This window comes from Montipora capricornis, chromosome 6 (genome assembly GCF_036669925.1).
Source record: "Montipora capricornis isolate CH-2021 chromosome 6, ASM3666992v2, whole genome shotgun sequence".
In the NCBI taxonomy this organism is placed as follows: Eukaryota; Metazoa; Cnidaria; class Anthozoa; order Scleractinia; family Acroporidae; genus Montipora; species Montipora capricornis.
Window position 1 is genome coordinate 17,980,914 of NC_090888.1, and position 15,000 is coordinate 17,995,913.

The window sequence follows — 15,000 nt, forward strand, 5'->3', positions numbered from 1 at the left end:
GCTCTTAAAGCTTTCATTTCAAGAGAGGCTATTTTTTTTAACTTGTCAAAGGGGTTCGAAAAGTTGTTGGTGTTTTAGATGGCTCTCTTGGTCCACGTCAAACTTTCGAATCACGGAATTACGACCAATCCAATAATTATTGTCATTTCACCATTCGTAAGCCTAATGGAAGACCGGGTGAATTTTCTTTGGAATCTGGGCATCAGAGCTGGATCTATAGGAGACGATAAGTTTGTAAATATCGTGTATTCTTAGCCGGAGTCATTTGGCTACAGGCGAAATATGTTGTCATCTGACAAAATTTGATAGGAATTGTTGTGGATGAAGCGTATTGTATCAGCCATTGGTATGCATTTCATTTTATCTTGATTTTAATAGACCTTATTTGGTTTTCCACGAAGTTATAGCAAACGTTGTTGCGAAGTAACCACAAGTGGTCATTTTTCGCCTTCTTTTGCCAATCCTATATTGAACATTTTGATTTCTTTCACATCCAAAAAACAAAAGATTTGAATGTTAGGGTAAATACGAAATTATTTACTTGGAAAATATAAGCTAACAGGGCATGACATCTGAGTTCGTACAAACTCCCCTTGAAATATTAAGGTAACGAGTTCTGCTTTATCATCACTGCCTGGACTCCAAAAGCAATATTGGCCCTGTTTGAGCTTTCATGCACTTCAATAAACTTTCCCATTTGAAAAACAGATATAATTGTGTCCTTTGCTCCTCTTGTTGCCGTAGGAGTCACAGCCCGGCATGAAAGGAATGTCGTCAGACAACAAAGACCGCATCTCGCTTACTTTGAAAAACCACGGCCTTAAGGCTACTGCATCTCAAGTCTTGGAAGTTCCCCTGTACATGTAAAACCTGTTTCTTTCTGTCGATTATGTCTGCTATGAAGGTCCTCACGGCATGTAATAATAAATCTGAGTCCATGGACCACTCTATAAAGCCCCTTGTGGACCACCCCTAATTGTTAAAAGTAAACACCTTTAAAAGACAGCTTGAAAACTAGTCCTTGTGTAATTTATTTTCCGCCATTCTCTCTTCCCTTGCCAGTCCTTTCCATGCTGGCTACTCTTCAGCCTTCCTCAAATACTGCTTTCTTGCAGATTTCACTTTCAGCAAATGCGATCTATTCTCTATTTCGCATTCCCCATTTATACATTTTTGTACCCTTCTCTACAAATTGGTAAGCATACGCATAAGATCAAGAATTCACTAAAGAAACACACATTAGCAGCCGGTAAAGATCACTTTGCACAGGGGTTAAATGAAGAAGTCTGGGAAAAATTTACAAAATGAAACACCAGAGAGCACAAAGAAAGCCACAAATTAAAGTATGTCATGAAAATAATTTTATTCCAAGGTAGCAACTTGAAAACGTTATTTTGACAAATAAAGCAACTCTGTTTGTTCAATAACGATAGCCAAAACAATACAAAATAAAGTCGGAGAGATTTATCTATATTTTGGGAGCGCTTTTGATTACGTGGGAGGCCTCATGGTTAGTGTGCTCGACTCCGGAGCGAATGGTCCGGGTTCGGGTCCTGAACGGGAACATTGTGTTGTGTTCTTGGGCAAGACACTTTGCTCCCACGGTGCCTCTCTCCACCCAGGTGTATAAATGGGTACCGGCGAAATGCGGGGGGGAACCCTGCGATGGACTGGCATCCCATCCAAGGAGGGAGTAGAAATACTCCCAGTCTCCTCGTGCAATGGAAACCGGGATAAGACTTTACCTTTACCTTTGATAAATAATTATTCCTCACGTGCTTCTGGATATGATATAATTATAACCAACTCTATCTCATGTATATCCAACGCGCGCTCGAGGTATTGTTAAGTACATTACAACATGTCAAAGTGTCATAAGTCTCGTCATCTCTGCTTATATTTTCCGGGTAAATAATTTCGTATTTATACCCTCACATTCCAATCTTTCGTTTCTTGTGGCTGCTTCCCAAAAGCGTTTTAATACTATAATTTCCTGGAAAACCAAATAAGGTCAAAATCAAGATAAAATGAAATGCATGCCAATGGCTGATACAATACGCTTCACCCACAATGCCTATCAAATTTTGTCCGATGACAACATATTTCGCCAGTAGCCATTTGCGAGTAAAGACTCCAGCAAAGAATACACCATATTTATACACGTATCGTCTCCTAGAGATCCATCTATGATGCCCAGATTCCGAAGAAAATTCGCCTGGTCTTCCATTGGGCTTACGAGTGGTAAAATGACAAAAAGTATTGGATTGGCCGTAAATCCGTGATTGAACTTCGAAAGTTTGGCGTGGACCAAGAGAGCTATCTGAAACACCAACGACTTTCCGAACCCCGTTGACAACTTTAAAAAATAGCCTCTCTTGAAATGAAAGCTTTAAGAGCATTCATCTGTTCGGGAAAAAGTATCTCCACACCAAAGATTTGGCAAACTTTCTCAACAGCACCCTGAAATCCTCACAGGTCTTCCGCTATTTTAATTACAAAAATTTTGTTTTTAGATGGTTCTTTTGTTGGCATGGCAATTTTTTGTGTCACACTAATATCTGCTTCTTGTTAAGCAATTATTAGCGTTTTCTATGGTACCATATCATTGCCATTAAGTGTAACGGTGTTGTAGAGTTGAGCCACCTTAAGCATAAAATCAAACCCAATTCATATAATGACTAAGCTTACCTTCTTATATACAAGTCCGATTAACGCCACCTTCATTTTTAATCCCCAGAGTTCAGTGAGGTAGTCATAGTGATATGTTGTTAAAGCTTTCATTACACTTGTCGCTCCCAAAAATGCCACGTACATGAACGCAAACTTCAAGTCCAGATTTGGTCCATCGTTCAATGTCTTTAGCACCAGCCAAAGACAGAGAGGTTGTAAGGCACTACTGAAGGACTCTAGGATTTTCAAAAATATCATCACGAGACCTGATTTCCAGGGAATAAGGCTGGTCATTGCTTTCGATAAGCGTGGTTTCCTTTTCCTGGACTGGCATCTTTTTAATTCTTGGAACCAGTGTTTCTCAGCGTCCTCCACGAGAACCTCAGCTTTATAATCTTCGAGAAGAGGAAACAAATCGTTGTCGGTCAGTGGTCGTTTGTTGCCTAATTTCAACACGTCATTCATCCACCAGAAGAAGATGACTGACAGCCAGTTTGCAGCATCTCTTGGATTTTGCTTCTCGGTAGGCTGTGGCATGTTTCAAAGAATGGTTTACCACTTATTTCGTCACAAAGATCCTAGAAGGTTAAAGGTAGTTACGAAATAATCGGTCTACCCTTTCTAGACCTTGATGGCAGGGGAGTTGTTGCCTAACGTTTGTCAATTTTTACAGTATAGCCAAGTCACAAGTATAGTTTTGCCTGTGATTTGCCCAAAACTGAATCTGACGGGACAAATGGCTTTGGCCATGGCAATTTTAATCACAAATGACGTCTCACAGCAACAAGGCAATACCTAGACTTTCGAGAAGTCCTTCCTCTTGATACGCGCGGAACGAAGGACTTTTCATACTTGATTGGCGCCAATTTTAGCGACCCAAAAACGGGTCGCTGAGCTAGGCCAATCAGAGTAGTCTTGTGGACCCCAGGGGATAGAGTTGTCAATCAAAGTTTGCCACCCGCAGTGAAGCGTGACTTCCAGACTATCAGAGAAAAATAATTCAAGAATATCTGTCTTGCATATATCTGTTTGTGTCTGCTCCAACCAGAGCTGGGAAAAGTCTGACCTTTAAACTAGTCCCGTACGCTTTTGGTCGCTTTTTTGGTCGTATTCGTAATTGTTTCACTGATTTCAATCACGAGAGATTTGGTCTCCAGCCGCAATAGTCGTGGCATTAGAGCGTCATATGTAGGAGACAACACATTTAAAATCTTAAGTATAAACTGGTGTTTGGAAGTCCCGAGGCGATTCTCAACGACTATCGACACATTTTTCGTCGAATGGAACAAAAAAATTACAAATGCACGTGTATTCATCGACGAGAGTCATTGCATCGCTAAATGGTCAGCAAAAGTTTCACAAAGATGTATCTTTTACATGTAATCCCGGTCTAGTACGTCTCCTACACCTGGCCCCTGTTGTTCAAAAGGTGGATAACGCTATCCACCGGATAAATCACTATCCGTTGGATAGCGAAATTGGTTTTGCTATGACTTGTCCACTGGATAGTGATTTATCCGGTGGATAGCGCTATCCAGCCTTCGAACAACTGGGGACTGAAGCCTACCTGATCTTTCATGAGTGAAATCAATTGACTTTCTTGACGATTCGAAACTTTCCCTTACTTGCTAATCTTTCGAATTAGTGTTTCGTTTCTATCAGCACAAATCACGGCACAAGTGTTGGTCCAAAAAATACCACTGGAGATCTCCTTTCCAAGCGGCGACTCGAGATTGAAAATAAACTTTTGTTTTATTTCATCTTTGTTTCTGATACCTTCAGCACAAAGTCAACAAATTTCCTCTTTCGATTTCGTAGAAACAAACATGTTCGACTGTTTTCGTCGGATTGCGCCATCAAGTGCAGGACTTGCGAATGACGTCATCCCCTTTTTGGCGCGAGACGCAAATGAAAACCTTGCAAGCGAGACAAGTCGACCTCTCGCGACTTCGTCGCTCGCTCATTTACTTCGCGTGCGAAAAATCACGATTCGCTCGCTAAAACATTTTCTCCTGGGATTATCGTGAGGTCGACTTGTGGCAAGTCTAGGCAATACCAAGTCATTACATTACGGGGCCACGACGCAACCAGAGTTACACCAAGCCGTCCGATCACTAATACCGGAAATCAAAGGTGGAAGTGAGACGCCGAATCGTGAATTGAAAGTTTGATTACCAAAACGTTGCATTTATACTCAGTACTAAGGGGGATATATCCTTATATGTGCTATATAGGTATGTGCGGCCCCCAAGGGTATGGATTTTTAGCTGTTTTTGTCTGAAATAGGGTATGGTTTGGTCACCGTAGCCTTGAATTGGCTTGAATGTTTTTAGAAGAAGCTTCTCCTTCATAATTAGGCAATAAGACTATCAACAAAGCCCTTCTCAAATTATTACGCAATCTAGTACCCAGGATCCTCGGGCTTTTTGGTCAGCGGGAGAGCGCCCGGAGAGACTTTGGGATAATGGACTTCAACCATTTTTTTGATTGGCCGCTTGCATAACAATGGAAGTCCGACAGGAAGTCGGTAAGTAATTCGGAAACCCCAGAATTTGGAGGGAGATTTAAAATCTAGAACTAGTTTCAGTGCGGTTTGTTTTTCTACCTCAGAAATATATCAATCCCGGGCTCGAAATAACGGCCGGTCAACGGACAATGTCCGAACTGATTTGGGAGTTGACCGGTCAACCTTTCGTCTCGCCGGTCTTGTTGACCGGTCACATTTGATCGTTTTGAAAATGAAACAAGACCCCTCCAAAGGCGTATCCGTGGAATGCGCAAACAGTTGACACAAATTGTCCACTTACAGTGAACTTCAAGTACAGGTAAACTTCAGAAAATGGCGAGAGATTACCAAAAAGATACATCTGTAATATAACTTGAAGTTGTCTGTAGTAAAAACTCATTATTAATGTTACTAAAGTTGCAAATGCGAACAAGGAAGCCCTATTAGCGGGTTCTCGGGATACGGGATCTTTCATTTATTTATTTTTTGGAATGAGACTTTATTTAAATCCTACAGTTTTATTTCCTTCCTTAACTACGTTCATCCAAAAATTACAAGATCAGCCTTAAATCCTCCGAAAAACCTATTACAGATCACAGTTCAACAACTTATCATCCTGTGCAGTTGTTCAAAAGCCGATTAATGCTAATCTCAGGTTAAAAATGAACAAACGAGTTTTATTCTCTACTCCCAAATGCTGTTCAAGGCTGATATTCCGTGAAACTTTACATTAGAAGATGTCAATAAGCAAAGGAAACTTTCACCAAAAAGTTGAAAACATGAAACAAAAGTTTACCCTAATCCTGGATTAAGGTAATCGGCTTTCGAACAACCGGACCATGTATTCGAATTCCTGTTCCGTAATCCTGGTTTAGTTTCTTGCAAACTGTTTAAATCTGCCTTGGCGAAGACAAGAAGACAACATGTGAACTCCATTTCTCAGAATGCTCAAAAATGTAAAATTCCGTAATTGCGCGTTCTATAGTCCAGTCCAAAGTTTTAGTTTTACAATTCCATAATCTTGATTTCAGTATTAGAGTAACTTGGTACCAAACGTTTCACAATAACTTGAAATCTCGTCAAGGAAAAAGCTTAAGTCCAGTAGTCCAGTCTGGGTTTAAATCGCCAAAACTCTTTCTATTATCGATTCAAAACTCAACAAAAGCTACAAGTAGTAAATAGTTCTCACAAACTACAAAAGTTCGTCATGATTCTACACTCGAGCTGAACAAAAAACTATCAAACACGAAAACAAAAAAACCCTAGTGATCGCTTCTCGAGAAAACACTGTCTAGTTACAGCATTACCACACGTACGCAATGCGCTCCTATTTTAAAAAATATCGCGTATCTCCTCAGTCCAGTGAATCTGTGACAAAATGACGGCAAGACACCGGGTTTTTGTTAGTTTACTTTCTTTCTTTCAAGTTTTAATAAAGTTCGACAAGATACATGTGCGAATTTAACACAAAGATCTCAATCGTTGATGTTAGCTTAGGTGTCAGCTGAAGTTAAGCTCCTCCGAATGAGGGGAGTACTTGGGTGGGGGACCGCTGCGAAGTCCCCGTTACGGACATCAGTAATTCGCTTTTTTTAAACTCGATTTCATTTTTTATTTTGTTTGGCCGTTGAAAGCTATTTTCTTATTTTCTTTCTACGTCAAAACGGCTGAACAAACCGGTTCCCAAGAAAAGTTAGAGTATTCGTGCTATGCAAAATACTCCTAATGAAGTATTCGTTCTGTGCAAAATACCGTAATGTTCACAGCGGAACACACAACTATAAGTACGAAGCAAGATCTAGAAATAACGTAGAAAATTCTTCTTACCTTTAAAGCTTGTCTTTCTCAAAGAAAAAAACATCTGTCCACTTTATGGAATATTTTTATACTGTGTCAATCATGGCCGGCGGAAAGATTCCACAATAAATAATTGCTTTCCTCGTTGCAACAGATCTGTGTCGCGGTGGCCGAGTGGTCTAACGCGCGCACATGATCGCGAAGCGCATGGAAAGTATACGGTTTCTAGATGAGGCAGGGAAGTTCGGATATACTGAAGGGTATAAAGGGAAATTCACCCGATCGGAGCTTAATTCAATATCCGTGGGGTATGCACATTTGTGATTACCAACAAAAAAAATAAAATTTCACACCAACCCGGTTTTAAGACGTGGTATGCTTTCGGCATTCCACGTAATAAATTCAAATTTCCATGCTGTTCAGTTGTTTCAGTTGTAGAAAGTCGCTGAGCACATGGGCATTTTGTCTGAGCATGCGCGAAGGGAATCGAATTATTCGAGTTTGGCGCCATTGTTATTTTGAACGCGCTGTTCGCGGGTTTTTAAACGGGCGATCTACACTTTGAAAAATATTTTGTCAACAGAGATGAAAGATTGTAACAAAATTACACACTTTTCTATCACTATGGATATTCTTCGAGTTTGTTGGGAGTTCGGATGAGAATATTTTAATGATCAAATCCCGAACAAAACGAGATAAAGGCCCAAAGAAGCGGTGTTTGGCATTTGATTTACCGAAGTTCAAGATGTTCACACGAGAAGACAAATGATGCAGGTTAGTTTGAAGATGTTGAAGCTTTATTGTTATGAATCACAGGGCTGCATATTGACACGATCCTCAGATAAACCACACTTTATGAGATGGAAATTTTGAATTTGAGCTGATTTTGCTTCAACTTTGAAGTAAGTTTTCATCATAATTCCGCCGGCCCCCAAGCTTTAAATTACTTCAAATAACATTGTCTATTCTTCCTCTTTGCAGCCGCTTGGGACTCCAGGCTTTAAAAAATGCGCTGTTTGTAGGATTACAATGTTATTACAACAGCTTTTGGCAAATTTTTATTTGGGAAGTTTTGATTGATTTTCCAAGTCGTGGATCACAAAAGTTTTCTGTCTTGCTGCTCTCCAAGTCTGTTGTGCAGAGCATATAGTTGTCCATTTTTAACAAGGTTGTAGTGTCATTTCAATACACGATGACTTTTGCAATTTTTTTTCCTGTGCTTCAGTAGCTTCGTCTCCTAGAGCTAACTTAAGTCAAAAGTTCGGTTAAACTACCCTTTTTCGCCGGCCCCCAAGTCCGAGAACACTTTTTTAGTGCATTGTTTGTTTATTTGTCCTCCGCTTCATCTGGTTTATTTATTCCGAAAAAATGCGTGCTCTTTTTTGTAACAACGCAAACTAATACCGTTTACTGTCGAAGATTTCACATTTGGAGCTTGTCCATGTAGTTTTCGAACCGGATGGCGTAAGCTGTGTTATCGTGTTTATTTCATTAGCATGCTGCTACCTAGCAGACTAGCATTAGAAGCTCGTCGGTTTTTTTTCTACGTGCAGCAACTGAATTTACCTCAGCAAGTGTTCTTAGACGAGCGATTTAAGAAATAAGTGAGAATGCTCATTCAAAAAGATTGGGTTGTAATTCTGGAGACGAGCTCTGTAGGGCAGAACTGTTGAACATTTCGCTTTAAGTGTGCATCCCTTAGCCTGTAGAGGAATGCCAATCACGATTTCTTTAGATGTATGTGTTAGTTATACATTTGTACAAAAAAATGTTAAGAAACACGTTTTACTTGCCAAAATCCCGTTGTACCGTCTACAATAAGTGAAACATGCAGTTGATTATCTGCAAGACCTGTCACTATATTTTGATCATCTTCTCAACAATCATTATTCACAAATAATATGTTACACATCAGATTTGTCATGTACTGGCTCTTCCAACAATCCATATACTGTAGTATAAAAATCAATAAATGTTCACCACAATTCACGGGTAAAGGAAGACACAAAATTATGTTGAAAACTAGATGAACAATAATACTTTCAAATTTGCAATGAGAGTAAGCAAGGGAGTTCATTTACATATTACCTTGAATGTTATTTGTACCCAAAAAATGTTGAATAAATACTGGGTACAGTGTAGCAAATCTTTATGAGCATTTACAATGTTTGTAAAAACCAAGATAGTGTGAGGAAGAGGGAGAGAATGGTTTACTTAAGTTGAAAGAAATGAAACCCTATATTATTGATGTTTACTTCAGACCTAAAATGGCCATGTTTGATCCTTGCAGTTGTGCCCCCCACTCATGCATAACCATTCCTGCAAGATATCTGATGAAGTTACTGATGTTTCCAGAAGAGCTGGTTGCAATAAGGCCACCTTGTAGCCCATGCTTGTGGCTTTCAAAGAGGCTAATGGTTGTATGCATTAGAAGCTTGTCTGTTAGTGCTTTGTAGTGACATCTGTTCAGACATGTATTCTGAGCCATGATCAGAAGTACTCTGCAAATTATTATTTAGTTTTAAGGTTAGGCTGTTAATGGAAAGGACAAGGGGAATGTAGTTATCTAGAAGAATGAAAAGAGTTCCATATTGCATGTCTTTATTTTGAAGAATTTACTCATCACAGTTTCTCGAAAAGTGTCCAGCATCCATAAACAAGTTCTAGTATAAACATAATTCTCCATGTCTTAGGTTTATCAGTAAGCTTGCTTTGGAAAAAGTGTTTCATGTACAGAATTAAAAGTTAGGATCAAAAGAACTCACAGCGTATTCTCTGCTGTTTAGAGACATGGGCAGTGGCTCAACAATTGGAGCAATGGAGAGAAGTGATGGCTGAGAGGTCAAGTTTTGTGGAAAGGTGTTACCTTGAGAAACAGTTGTGAATGAAGATAAACGGGCAGATAAGTTATGTGAAACAGCCGTATTTGAAGCTCTTGAAGTTCTGGATTATGATTGGAATCTTAAACACTCATACATAATTAATTTGTTTGCAATAAAATTAACAGATGTGCTGAATTCATGAGGCTCATACAAATGGGATTCTTTGTTCCTTATAAATTCAATGTACAGTTAAGATTTCACTAGTTGGAGTCACATCCTACATAATAAAGTGTTGCATGTCATAGTCTCAGTAAGGTGACCAGCAAGTTGATATGAAGAAAAACACTCGTGATCATTAAGTTTTTGATATCCATTTATTGTGAATACAGTTGTTGACCATTTCCTCATATCTTATACTTCCGAAGGACTAACAAATTAAATTATATTTTAGTTCTATGCTTGTAAAAGTTTAAAAAGCTTGGGGCTTGATATTAAAAAAGGAATACTCTTTGGTGTGTCACTCTTAACATCGCTTTGTTCCCTGGGCCTGGTCTAGTCAGAACTTACTAATTTCCTGTTGTCATTTTGTAATCAATTTTCAACTTGAATAGTCTGATTCTTTGGAAATGAACACAGAGAAGGATCATTCCTACAGATTGAGACAGTTGTACAAGGTTCAAGAGGGCAGTTTTTTCAATTACAACATGGGAATCATAGACCTTGCTATGCCCTTAGACAGTGGTTATTTATTTCAGGTCCTCAGATTTAGTTCCCTAGGGATTTGGGATGTGCTTCAACTCAAAACCTTAACCAGCTATCTTGCTCTAGTTCCCTGAAGCTAACACCATGTAAGCAGTAATTTTCAAATGGGAGGTGCTCCATGCAATACACGGAACCAAGACTTAACATGACTTACTCTCTGTCAGAAGCTTCAAACGTTCCACAATTTCTAAACAATTTTCTCGTGGTAACATTACCAACTCTATTTCCTGGCTGTTTACTCAGACCATAATTTGGTCAAAGCTGCTGTTTTTGGTCCGTCGTTCACGCTTGTTCGCGTTCATGCCAACAAACTTAAAACCGAAAAAGGAAAGTTACCGTAAACTTTGGGTGTAAACATATATTTTCATAATGTAGCTGAAATTCTCGATATTTTAACACATTTGAAACAAGAATGCCCAACAGAGCAAAAGAGAGAACAGTGAGAGGTAAACACGTAGGTTGGAATCAAAACTAACGCGGTAAAATGTCTGTCTAGTCTGCTTATGTCTGTTTGAAGAGCCCTTCGAATTATGCAACTTTCGCAAGATTACTGACTACGTTTGAGTTCCACACCAAAACAACTTGTTTTCCCCTTATTATTCGAAAGTACTTTGCTGTGACTTTTTGCCATAAACAGCCCAACCGTTTCTCGATCTTTTGATACCGTCTACACGTAAGGCAAGGAAGATAAACTACACAGATAACGACACGAACTCGAAACTTTTCGCCAGGTAGACCGCCATTATTTTGGTTTCTGCTTATGGCGGGACAGCGGATACGCTCATAAGAGATCTCAAAGTCGCGCACGCGCAGACAGAATGCCCCTGTGCTAAGTCGCTGTGTATTGCCATTTGCGGAACTTTGATCTGAAATCCTGGGTGAAATGCAACAAGAACCGTTGTTGACAATGAGTGCTTTAAAGTGCTATAAGCTCTAAGCAACAACTTTTTTGGAAATATATAACGCCAGTTTTGGTTCATGGGCCCCTGTTTTAAGAGTTATTTATTATATATAATTTCACAGGCCAGAATAGGTACGTGACCGAGTTAAAATGAATTTGACCGGTCATCGTTCCCAGAGTCTCTCCGAAAATTATTTCGAGCCCTGCAATCACAAAAATAATAAAACGAGGGGGTTTGAATTATATCTAATAACGCACGAGAATTTTCCCACGCCGCTAAAAACTGATTAAAAGTACCGTGGAAAAACATTACATCAGTCTCTTTTGGGAGACATCCGTGGAAGTAGGTCTTGCCGAAGCTATTCAGAGTTTCGGAAACATAAAACTGTAGTGGAAGAGGACATTGGTGTCGTTTCCAAAGAAAATATGTCGATCTTGCTGCTTGCACGATGGTATTCTGCACGATAGAATGCACGCTGAAACACTAAAAATACACTTACCGAAAGAGTCAGAACTTTCCATAAAAGTGCAGGTCTTGACATTAGAAACTTCTATAGCATTCTAGAACTGTTCTAGCTAGAAGAGCTAGGGATCGTTTGATATTCTATAACTTTAGAGATTTTAGAGTTTTTAGAACCCCCAAAAGATCTTACATATTCTAGAGCTTTAGAAATCTTAGACTCACAACATGGACCATGGATATTCTAGAACTGTAGAACTTTTAGAGATTTTAGAAGCCCCAAAGCCCCTCAGTCTTTTTAAAATAACTCTAAAATAGAAGATAGCTATAGATGAGGTGACAATATCAAACGATCCCTTTGGGGCTTCTAAAATCTCTAAAAGTTCTACAGTTCTAGAATATCCGTGGTCCATGTTGTGAGTCTAAGATTTCTAAAGCTCTAGAATATGTAAGGTCTTTTGGGGGTTCTAAAATCTCTAAAATCTCTAAGTTCTAGAATATCCAACGATCCCTAGCTCTTCTAACTAGTCTCGTTCTTTCATTCAAATTTGAGCTTTCATGTTACGGTTCGGTTAATCACACTCTTTACGAGATAGTGTGATGAATATAGCACACGTTTACTTATTAAGCCTGAGCGCTCGTTTTAGTGATTAGGATTTTACGTTTCATTTTACGGTTTGGTTAACTATTTTTTTTACCGAGATTGTGTGAGGAATATCGCACTCGTTTACTGATGAAGCCCAAGCGCTCGTTTCATTGATTAGGCCAAGCACCTTAAGTGAGCTAAAACGTTCCGCCGTTTTCCCAAACGAATTTTGGACATGAAAACTTGACTTAAAAGTGAACGGACGAATATGTGTATGGTTCGTTCTTTAAGCGTGTGCGTAACCTTGCGTGTGACCTTGCTCAGATTGAACAAATGTCGGCTAACACGAGCCGCTTACAAACCCGTCATCTCCCCTTTAAGGTCTTTATTTAACACTGTACTCAGTATACAAACAACCAGGATATAAACATTTCAGTCTAAACATTCTTTATTCTCTGTTACGGTCAACTCAAAACTTCAACTATATTCAGTCCGTGCATGATGATGATACACTTTACATTAGCCCGGCCAGCTTTCGTGAGCTGCCTTTCTTTTCTTTTGTTGTGCCTGTCCACAATATTCCACGAAAAAAATACAAACCTATAGCGCAACATTTTTTTGCACATGTATTTCAAGGACCCCAGCCATTTGAAAAATTGCTCAGCACACTCTGTAGACTCTGTAAAACATCGTTCCAAGTCGGAATGATATTTACACGTAGGGTTATCAGGCGGAACCTTTTAGAACGTTTAGAGATTTTAGAAGCCCAAAAAGGGTCGTTTGATATTCTAGAACTTAAGATTTTAGAACCCCCAAAAGACCTTACATATTTTAGAGCTTTAGAAATCTTAGACTCACATCATGGACCACATTTACCTCTCGAACACTCTCTCAACCTGCCATTTCTACTGTTTACTGTTTTCTCTTTTCTGTTTCCGTTTAAACTCAAGCATGCGAAATACAATAAACCAATTCACTGCAAAGGAATGAGCCAAGACTTACATATTCAGGTAGTTTCAAGACTAACGGATTAATTCAAAATGTATCGGATGAAAGAAATTAAATTTTGCTCCGCTCTTTTAAGTAATGGACTTTCAAATTACTTCAATTCGGCAATATTTTTAAACGATTAGTGTGCATAAATCGTTGATTTCAAATACCAACAAGAGTCGAACAGTCAACAACAGCTCTACAAGTGAAAGTTGTTTTCACTTCAATGAAAGTGCATGGTGATGAACAGACAGAAGTTACTTTTCTGTGCACCTATTACAATGCAAAGTACTCCTCTTTATCGGTGGCTTATCTGTGATTGGTTTTTCGTTGACGTTTCCTTTTTTACAGCAAAATATGCGCTCAAAAAAAATTGAAATAAACATATATAAATATATTATGAATTCAAGGATGCCAAGCTATGATTTATCCCCTGGTTACCCCTAAGTAAAATCACCTAAAATTGCCTTATTCCTCTCCCCACTGTAGCTTAATATTTCACGCCGACGATTACCTCCTCAACGCAGAGTTTCGGCGCATTTTATTCAGCGGAAGAGAAAACAAAGGGCTTTTGTTTCCATTAGTGAAGGAGGCGTTGTCGAAGTCTTTTGTTTCAATCAAACATCAATGACATCATTATGCATACCAGAAAAAAAAAATTGTGCTGAGGAATTAAGGCATTTCTTGATATAGTTCCTCCAGAAGTAGAACTTTGTTAGTTAAAGATCATTACCTTGCACAAAATGTAGCGGATCTTTTCTTTTTTCGAAGGCCATCTTTAATATGCGAATAGGCAGATCTCGGAAGCCTTTAAAGCGATTATAAAAATGAAAGTGAAGGAGGCGTTGTCGAAGTCTTATGTTTCAATCAGACATCAATGACATCATAAAGCGCTATACTAAATTACTGTGAAAGTTTAGAGAGAAATACAATTCTAGAAAACGAGCCCGTGATATGGTATCAGCTCGATTGGTGAGGATGAAACGATCTCCAAACAATTTGAAACGCAGTCTAGATACATCAACGAAGCCCAATTGGAATCCGGTGCAAGGCGGAAGCAAACTCAACGGTACTGAAAAATGGGCGCTCAAGGGGAAATTCTCTGGTGGAGCTCATTCCCAGAAATGGAGTGATAAATTAATTCCCTATTGGGGATATCAAATTTAAACTTGTGTTTATCGACAAATTTAATTCTTAAGATTTTACCGATAAAAACTAGTTTGGAGTCAACCTTCCTGCTTTCGTGAGCTCTGAAAATGGGTGTGGAACGAAGCAACTGCAAGATCCAGTCAGGTTCAATTGAGAATCGGAAAGACGTTTCTAGGGTTAACTTTTCTGTAGTGAGAAGTTTCCCTCTCAATGGTCTTCACTTGTCTCGTAGTATTAGTCCTGTACTATGAAGCGATATCGGCCACGAAGGATAAAATCTTGTTAATCAACTCCACAAGGCTCCATTCTTACCCTCCTATTTCTACATATCCGTTTTTAATGACACTGATCACGAGT

General features: G+C 39.1%; 1 protein-coding gene across 4 annotated transcripts in view; it reads right to left on the minus strand.

Moving 5' to 3' along the window:
- The window catches only part of LOC138051673 (ATP-binding cassette sub-family C member 4-like), a 54,725-nt gene that overhangs the window by 33,285 nt on the left and 6,440 nt on the right, over positions 1-15,000 (minus strand). Inside the window, exons 1-2 of one of the 4 annotated variants that reach the window (XM_068897929.1) lie at positions 14,228-14,285; positions 2,689-3,065 (exon numbers count right to left, since the gene is read on the minus strand). In XM_068897929.1, the coding sequence (XP_068754030.1) occupies positions 2,689-3,065; positions 14,228-14,270 (420 nt within the window). In that variant the 5' untranslated portion in view covers positions 14,271-14,285. Of the gene's footprint in view, positions 1-2,688; positions 3,249-14,227; positions 14,286-15,000 lie in introns of those variants that run through there. The other 3 variants (XM_068897928.1, XM_068897926.1, XM_068897930.1) reach the window with 3 other exon arrangements.